Consider the following 9,863-nt stretch of genomic DNA (forward strand, 5'->3'; position numbering starts at 1 on the left):
TCACCTTCTCTATGTTACCTGACAGGACATTCATATGGCTGAATAAGTCTTTTAGTGGAACTCACAATAATAATCTGCTGTAGTACCTTATCTAGCTGCGCAGTAGAAAGAAGAAAAAAAGCATTGTATTACAATTATCAAGTTTGTAGATGAGCACAGCGAGGATCATGGAATTTTTGATGCAGTCTGAAGCAAGGACAGGATTAGTAAATGAAATCAATACATCTGAGTGATGCCAGATAAAAAAGATGACTCCTGTGTTTCTCTGCATACCCATTCCTTAAGTCACTAAATAAAAATACATCTCACTGAAAGGGATGAGAAGAATTGCAGCAATCTTCTCAAGTACAGACAGCATCATATCATATGAATTTTTAAGTGGACATGTTTAAAGCAGGAATGTATCATAATCAATCCGTTCATTCCAGATCCTTGATGCTATTTTAACTCCTATACCAAGCTAAAGTTATAGACTCTCAGTCTCCTGAGCTTCTGAGATGTTTTATGAAAATCATTTTCTTAAACTTTAGAGGGATCTGAGAAACCATCTAAAATATTTAGTGGCTAAGCACCAGACTATAGCATAGATATGCAGGCAGGAGAATATGTTCCAATAAAAAAGGAGCCTTATGATAGTCACCAACACACACATAAACAACTTGTCAACTCCAAACTTTTTTGTAAGACTGTTAGTAAGGTTAGTATTGATCTGAATTAATACTTAAAAGGTTAAGGAGATTACCTGTCCAGTCTCTTCTTCCAGCTTTTCATAGAGTTTGATGCTGTAAGAATGGATTTTCTTCAGGTTTATTCCAGGATGAAAATAAGTAGTTAAACCAGCCTCAAATAAGAAATAGGAGCAACAACATAGAGATATGATTAGAAATGCAGTGTTCTCTTTCCCTTCTTCCAACTGTCATTCAAAAAGGAACTGTCAAGACACCTTAAAGAAAAGCAACACATGGGTAGAGCCAACTGCTACAAAATTAAAAATAAAACCCTTTCCCTACTTATGGCATTCTTGTTCTCTGCACACATGTTTTTCCACCTGTCTCTTCTGCCAAATTTGTCAACCAATGATACTGTTGCAGTTGTTCTCTCCTATGGTTTCCTCTCTTCCTTAAACTATTCAGTTGTCTGTTTCAAATCTTTTGGGAGACACACAACTCCATTCCTGATCAACTAAATCAACTGGTTAACTCTAGATGTCCCATAGTAGGATCTTCTCCTTCTTGCAAATGGAGATGGGAGAGAAACCAAACCTTCACAAGAACCAGATCTTAACAAGAGTTACTACTTTCCTGGGGTGTGAACAGCAGGGCGGTGGAAGTCAATATTCTTCTATTCTCAACAGTTGTCTCATGTGGCAGTTAAAGAGCAATTGCTGCATTTCAGAAGTAAGTTAAGAAATTACTATGTGTGTTTTGCGCATCATTTAACCAGATCTGACTTTAGAAAGCTGTCAAGCCATTTTGGGTTCATGCAAAGGTAAAATCAAGAAGTACTACAGCCGCTTCAATATTTAAGGAAAATGTTCACATGCCTACAATAGAGACAGTTGCATCAATCTAATGACATTCATAACTGCAGACGTCTAGCACTTAAAAAAAGCAGAATTAAAATGTTGCTGAAGTTAAGCATATGTCTTTATATCTCCTGAATCTGACACCTCACTAAAACCCTTCTTCCAAGTGAGACAACAGAAATGCAAAAGTACCTTAGGTTTTCAAGATAAGTAACTACACTGATTTAAATACTTTATATATATATATATAGTGCATATTTTGCTAACTAAGATAAAGCTTATTCATAGATTAAGGTTGCTTCAGTTAAGGGAGCTAGACACCAGAGTCCACCTTTGAGTTCACTGCCATTCTGAGAAAAAAACAGCCTGAAATATAAAGGTGAAAAAGTACCACATACAGTAGAGTTTTATAGTTTCCTTCTAGCTGCCCAATATGCATATACACTGACTACTCTTGATTTTAACTTGTAAAATCTGTTCTGTGCTACATATTTCAAGGTTTTAACTTTTGAAGTTAGTGGAATAACTGTATACATATGAATAGAAATAGCAAGATTTAGTGGTCTTTAAAGATATATTTTAATGTGCAAAATGAGTCACTTACCAGTATTACATTTTTCAATTGTGCCTGCATTTTATTAAGAAATTTAGCTCTAGTTGCCTAAGTATGTTTGGTATTTTTCATTACCTCAACAATCTGAGTTTAAAAAGCGATCACACAAACCTGTAGGAGGGAGATAAACCTACTAAGGGCCGCCTTAAGCACAAAGCAGGCATGTTTTCATGGATTCAGAAAGTCCCTGGGCTAAATTAATAGTCTGGAAAAATATTGCTTGTCCTTTTCTTTATTATCATATCAGGTCATCATCGTAGGGGACACTGTTGGAGACTGAATATTTGACTAAATGCATTTTTTATCTCATTGGATACATGTGCTTTTATGTTGTTATGAACACATTTATTTTAATTACCTCAGACTAAACACCCAGGGCTATTTCACTGCAGAATTTTTAATTAAAATGTGTTTGTTTCTTAAAAAATAAATCCTAAAGGCCTTTTTTTCTGTGTATACAGAATAAAGAAATAAATTAGGAATTGAAATGTTTACATTTCTTAGCCATGTACAATAACCTATGAGTAATTAATTTACTTGTACCTGCAAATTCTGATATCTCATATTATTTTTACTGTCTTCTTTTATTTATATAAACCTTTTCTTGTCTTCTGTTATTTTTCCAAATGTAGTAATATATTTTCCAGATGTAGGGAAATTCCATTTTAGTGGTCACTGTTAGTAAAGTAATGTTGAACCAAATAAACCACAAATCACTTGCAAGTTAGCTATAAAACCATATACATTCAATAGCATTTAATTGCAGGAATTAAATCAAAATGTGTCTCTCTGACATTTTTAAGTGAAGAAAAGAATTTTAACACATTTGATGCCTTTTGGCTTCAGATAACATATGTTTGTGATTTTAGGAGTGCAGCTGGGAGACACCTATAACCTGACTGACTATATAAAATTTAAGATCATAGAATCATAAAATAATGAGAATAAAACAAACAGATTGACTGAGACCTTGGGAAGTTTCTATCCAACCTCATACTCAAAGCAGGGTCAGCTATGAGATCAGACCAGGTTGCTCAAGATTTTCTCCAACATGGTCTTGAAAATCGCCAAGGACAGAGGCTGCACTACTTCCCTGGCCAAGTGCAGAACTTTGCATTTGTCCTTGTTAAATTTCATAAACTTCCTCTCTGTCCATCCTTCCAGCCTGTCTAGATCCATCAGCATGGCAGCCTTGCCCTTAGTGCATTGACTGGTCCTCCCAGTTTGGTGTCAACTGCAAATTTCATGAGCATGTACTTTGTCACTTACTCCAGATCATTGATAAAGATATTAAATAGGATGGGTCCCAGGACAGACCCCTGTGACACTCCACTTATTTCCAGGCTTTGGGTAGAGTATACCCATTAACCACTAGCCTCTGAGCGCAACTATCCAAACAGCCTTTTAACTAACTAGTTGTCCAGCCATACAGACCATAACAACTTCAGTTGATTACATGAATATTATGGGAAACAGTGTCTAAAGTCTTTATAAAATCTAGGTAAGTGACATCAACTGCTCTCCTATCGTCTACAAATTCAGTTATTTTATCAAAGCAAGCAATCAGGTTTGGTCAGACATGATTTACACCTTGCAAATCTATGCTGACTGTTGCCAGTCACCTTTTTCCTCCTGTATGGGCCCAGATCTGAGACTCACTCCATGATTTCCCAAGAACCAAAGTATGGCTAGCTGGCCTTTAGCTCCTCTGCTCATCCCTTTGGCTTTTTCTAAAGACACATACATATGCCCTTCTTCAAATGCTGGACAACTCCACCAATCTCCACAGTCTTTCAAAGGTGATACATCTGTGGCCTTGCAATGCCATCAGCAGCCTTCTTGGATGTAACCCGTCTAGTCCAATGTATGTGCATGAGCCAAGCTCTCCCAGTAATCCCTGGCTTGATATTCATCCACTGCTGGAAGTTCTCCTTCTCCTTGAACCCTCCTCAGGGCACAGAGGCCTGAGAAACCTTGTCAGTGAAAACTCAGGCAAAGGCGGCATTGAGTATTTCAGCCTTATCAGTGTACACTGTGACTAAATTACCCACCTCATTCAGCAACAGTTCTGCATTGTCCTTGTTCAGTCTTTAACTATGAATGCAGCAGCAGAAGCTCTTCTTGTTGCCTTTAACGTTCCTTACAAGTCTTAACTCTAGTTGAGCTTTGGCTTTCCCAACACGCCCTTCACATGCCCAGGCAATTTTTCTAAAATGCCCATTTGTAGCCTTTTCCTTCTTCTACCTCCTGTATACTGCGTGTGTGCTCCAGAACTAAGTCAAGAGCTCCCTATCTGGCCCATCTGGCCAATGCATCTACTCTTGTTTTCCTGAGTTTCACGGTGAAACATTCTTGTATTTGAAGGAGATTTGCTCTAGGTTCTGCTCTGTTTTTGTAAGACAGAGACTTTGTTATTGTAGGTGAACATGATCTGGGAAAACAATTTTAAGAATGGCCATTTTGCTATGAGAATTGACACAGAGATTTTAAAGCATTTTTATAGTTGAATTTTTTATACACTAAAATGTTTATGTACCAGTTTTGTTCTATTCCAATCTGTTTCAGATTTTGTACTAATACCACTATTAAATCAGCATTCTGGAGGAAAATGGTATTAACAGTGTTATACCCTATATTCTCTCTTTTTGCAAGTTTGACCAAGTTGAAACAAGTTTTTATTTGTCTTGGCTGTGTTTTATTAACTGTCAGCAGCAAAATCAATTGCATGTTGCAAGAAAAAGTATCACGTGACAGAATGATATGTTAAACATTTTCTTAGAAAACACCTTTTAAAAAAGTAACAATACAAAAAATGTATTTGCCTTGCTCGGTCCCTGGGGCTTCAGTGAGACTGCAAATGATGTGACCTGCAGAACAGTACAACTTCAAAAGTTCTTAAAGCCTAAGTCTTGACTTAATTTACACACATATAATAACCACTACTTTGTCATGGTTAAATAGGTACAAAAATGAGCAGCACTTGCTCTGTTATTTATATCTTCTTATTACTGGTAATACAAAAATGTGCACACTTTCTGTGCTGTTTTAATACCACACATGAAAGTCAGGCAAATTTATCTCAGACCTGAAAAGTGGAAGAAAGTTTTGGCAGGAACACTAGCAGGAATATGATTTATATGAAACATGATCCTGAGCTCTGCAGGACTTACTGTACTGTGAAAGAGGGTAAATGTGCTATATACAGCAACATCTTAACCAGACTTTCAACATTTGTGGCTGCAGGCAATATACTACGTGCCATTTCACGTGTGAACTGTATGTGCAATTTTTATCTATATCTAGTACTGAATCACTGTGAGGAAGACAGTGATGAATGCACCGTACCTAGTATAACAAAGAATTCACAGTCACAGTTTTGATCTTTCTCATCATCTGAAACAGACTTATCATCAACTTTTTCATCTTCAAACACAGCACTCTAACACTGAGTTCAATCAAAAGAGACATTATACCATGTAGTTTACCTAAGAGTTATTCATTTTAACCTCTCCCATAACTAGGTGTCTTGCTCTGTTAATGGCATCAAATTCTGTTGCAACAGGTGCCCTCTCTATAGTGGCAGTGCCAGCATTTTCTCTGCTGTGCTCCAGGTCCCTCCCTACCTTTGAAACAGAGTTCCTCACTCAGTGCTCCACTGCTGCATTCACTGAGAAGTGGGTGCAAAAATAATGGAGGAGAGGATACTTTTACATAGTTATGAGCAATAAGCTAGAGTGAGTGAGTATAACAAGAACAACGGAAACATTTAGTAACAACCCCTCATTCATCATTTTGGTTTCTTATTCAATGAGGGGGGTTTTGTTATTTTTCACACACTTACTATTCTGCATATGCATGGAGTAAATAGAATTCAGTCTGTGCCTCACTCATGTATTTAAGTCAAAGTATTTCTTTGAGCATTTCATAGTTATGATTCAATACGCAAGATGCATGTGTTGCTCAGTTCGCCGAACTACATCAGCTGTGGTATGACTCTAAAAGACATGTAATTACTGAATTTTGCTTTTCCTAACTCCATGGAATGTGTTTTCTTTTGCTTTGTTTGTTGAAAAGCAAGTAAAACTAAACATAAACCTACTTACACACTTCAGGCAGTGTTTTTTTTAAATTACATTTTTTCCTACTGTTCTCTCATAAGGCCCCAAGCACACAAAACATCTGCACTAAGATGAAGCATTTCAAATTTCAGACTTCCACCCCTGGGAGAGGTCTGAGAATACAAATCAAACGTAACCCATCTGAGTCATCATCCTTAATTTGTTCCTGAAAGGCACTCAGATACTATAGTTACAATTATTGCATAAATGCTCTATTGTATTAACAGAGTAGTGCTAGAGAGAGCAAACTGTTGGGGTTTTAATCTTTTGTATTGATACACACAGGGATAACATTCTCTCAATTTCAGATAAGTGTACCTGGAAATGAATGAAAAAAGCATCTATTATTGTGGCAAGCTTTATTTAATTTTGTTACACTACCTACTCCAGACATTGACATAGAAAATATGTAATTACATACATGCATGTTGTGCACCAGTATGTCCATGTGATTAGCGTTATTATAGGACACGTCCCCACCCTGTCATTATTACATGTATGTCTTTTTAGTTCTCTTCCTTAGAGTACAGAAAAACATTCAGCCTTAAAAAAACCCACACTGTACAGTTGTTAGCTTTGCTCCTCCAAGATTTTGTGTATTACCAGCGGTGGCAGGAAAGAAAGCTCTTGTCTCTAATAAGAATCAGTTTCTGATACAGTGATATTCTCTGAGAACTGGACACTGATGCTGCTTCTTGATTACCTCTTTTTCAGGCTGGCATATATATAAAAAATAATTGCACGTACAATAATGCCAGATTTCACATTTCTGGTTTATGCATGCCAGTGCAACCACTTCCAGTGATGAAGTCTACAGTATAAATTAGATTACCTTAGAAATAAAACCTTACATTTAAAAAGTCCAAGTTATAATAAAATTTAAAATCTAAATCCAGTTAATTGCCAAAAATGTATAATGTATAATAATAAGTTACCTTCCAGTAATTTCAAAATACAGTATTTTTCCCAATTTTTACAAATGAGAAGAGTGTACTACGGATAGCTGAACCAACTTTTCAAAACTCGTACAGCCAATCTATAAAGAACTCAGTGCTAAAGTTTGTATCAATAAAATAACCAAGATAGTTAATCTCTGGAAAGCCAGGGAATATAAAGGTAATGAAAATTCCTTCACCGTTAGATAGACAAACTGCTGTTAATCTCAGAGATTAACAAAACATTTCTTACTGCATGCCAAGTAGATCCTGCAGTGAGCTCAGATTTTTCTAGCAGAACAACATCCTTCAAGCCAGCCTTAGCCAAGTGATAGGCTAGACTCACACCAACGCAACCACCTCCAATGATCACTGTGTCTGCTCTGTCTTTCCCCAAGGAAGGAGATGAGGTTTCTTTCCTGGGGAAAAAAAAAATCAGACAGTTACAAAAAGACAATTGCACTTTTGTCCGTCTATTTTGTTTACTGTTCCAGTCATAATATAATTTGGTGCCTGCTTGTGAGTCTTAGAGACACCTGACTTAAAACCTAACCTGTTCAGTCTTATCTTCTTTTAAAGTAAATGCTCTTAAAGTGTTGTATACACAAACAGCAGCAACACAAAAAACAACTTCCACTTACTTCCACTCATAACTTTAAATCTTTGTTATTTGTCCAATATAGCCTTATATGTAGATCCTATTTCTCAACAAGAAAATGTACCCCCAAAATGACCGTGTCAAAACTTGACTTTTCAAAAGTGCTATGGTATACGCAACACAAAGAGAAAGACTTTTAAAAATGCCTACTTAGTAAGGCTCTTTAATACATTTCTAAAGCCAAATTCAGCAGACCATATCTGTGTATGTGTTCATGAACAACCAAACAGTATTTATTTTCATGTTCTGTATATTTGGACGTGTTCTACTTTGCTGAAGTCAAAACATTACAGAAACATGTTCTCAATCGCTCACACCTGCTACTACACCATGCCACATTTTCACAACCACTTTAAGCCAGCATAAACCAGAACTGCTGCCACAGGCAGCCCCATTCTCCTCCACCTCATCTGATCCTCCTCTCTACTGCCCCATCCACAGGCAGCCAAGCAGCAAGCCAGATCAGGAAATTTATCCCAACTAAAAAAAAAGCCCTTTTTTTGGATGTGAGACAAGGTAGGGCCTCTTAGTACAGTAGCAGCAGAGGCTACTGTGAAAACAAAGTATCTCTCCCTTCAGGACAGTTAATCAATACTCAATTTTATCTTCCCCCCTCCTTGTACATTTGTTTTTGCAACTTCTCTGGCAAAAGACTTTCTAATGTGTAACTAGTCTTCCACCCATCCTCCACTCAGAAATCAAAGCTATTAGTTGCATGTATTATAAATGGACATCTTATAAAATACTGACAGTTTAAATGGAAATACAGGAGGAATATGCACCATACTTATTCACTATGTGGCGATGAATGAAAAGTAAAATAAATGCAACCACTGGACACCACAGGTTTTCTGTATTGGGCGTACCACACACTTGCACGTGTGCTTTTTTGAGATTACATATTAATTTTTGCAAGTTAACAGTAAGCTGTTTAACAGCCAGATGTGGGACACTTACACCAGCTCCTCTATTGAATTTTGAGGCACATGGTAATCAAGGTCAAGCGTAGAGACTTTTCTTGTGCTTCTTTTTTGCTGTGAATTTGAGATTTCCTCACCTGACTTTCAGCTCTTTTCAAACCTTTTTTCCCAAACCCAGAAGCCTGGCAAGAATCCAGGGGATGCCTCCCCTGGATGAACTACACGGTTCACCCAGATGTTTGCTTGTGCCAGTCAAAACAGGTCACTTTTGGCTCACTGACAGGGCCCCGCAGACAACAGGAGGGCTCTCTCTGTACCGGCTCAGCCACCCACCCCGGCCTGGGCCTGCTTTTTGAGGTGAAAGCGCGAGGCCCCGGGGTGAGGTGTCCCTCCTGCCCGCAGGGAGAGGTCTCGGCGGCCCGGTGACCCCGACCGGCACCTGGTGGAGCACCCCAGGCCGGCAGAAGGAGCCCAATTCCCCTGACCGCCTTCCCCTCACAGCCCCTCACAGCTAGCTTCACCCTCGGGGCCCGCGCCTTCAGGCGACGCGGAGGCGCTGACAGCCGCGACCGTTAACGGCTCCTCAGCCCGCGCCCCCCGCCCGCCCGCCCACCCGCCACAGCCCAGCCCGGCCCGGCCCGGCCCGGCCCGGCCCGCGGCACCGCACTCACCGCCCCTGGGCGCCCGCCCCGCCGCTGAGGGGCCGCAGGGCGGCCGCGGCGAGGGGGTCGGGCCGGCCGCCGAGGTTGGGGGGCCGCAGCCGCCGCAGGGCTCCTCGCAGCACCGCGCTCATCCCGCACACAGCCCGCCGGCAGCGGGGATGGAGAGCGCTGGCTCCGCGCCTCTCCCGACGGCGTCCCCGTCCTGTCCCGTCCCTGCCCCCGCCGAGGACAGCCCTCACGGAGGAGGGCGCCGGCCCGCCCCTTGGCTGAGGCGGCAGCCCCGGGGGAGCAACCAGGCGCCTCCTGACCCCGAGCCAGGCTGGGGGCGGGGAGGGGGGGACGGCGACGGGTGGTCGCGGGGCAGCCCCGGGCCGTGCCAGGGTGCCCCGCGGGGTCAGGGGCCGGGCCGGGCGGGGGTGCCGCCCGCAGCGC

The 9,863-nt window shown here is 40.5% G+C and overlaps 1 protein-coding gene across 1 annotated transcript in view; it reads right to left on the reverse strand.

Moving 5' to 3' along the window:
• Positions 1-9,562, reverse strand: part of DMGDH (dimethylglycine dehydrogenase) — a gene marked incomplete at both ends in the record, with an annotated part of 48,394 nt that extends 38,832 nt beyond the window's left edge. The window contains 3 exons of the mRNA XM_082497696.1: positions 743-841; positions 7,445-7,610; positions 9,441-9,562. Coding sequence (XP_082353822.1) covers positions 743-841; positions 7,445-7,610; positions 9,441-9,562 — 387 coding nt within the window. The remainder of the gene's footprint in view (positions 1-742; positions 842-7,444; positions 7,611-9,440) is intronic.
• Between the last annotated feature and the right edge of the window lie 301 nt (positions 9,563-9,863).

The sequence above is a fragment of the Vanellus vanellus genome (genome assembly GCF_965231255.1).
Source record: "Vanellus vanellus genome assembly, chromosome: Z".
Lineage (NCBI taxonomy): Eukaryota > Metazoa > Chordata > Aves > Charadriiformes > Charadriidae > Vanellus > Vanellus vanellus.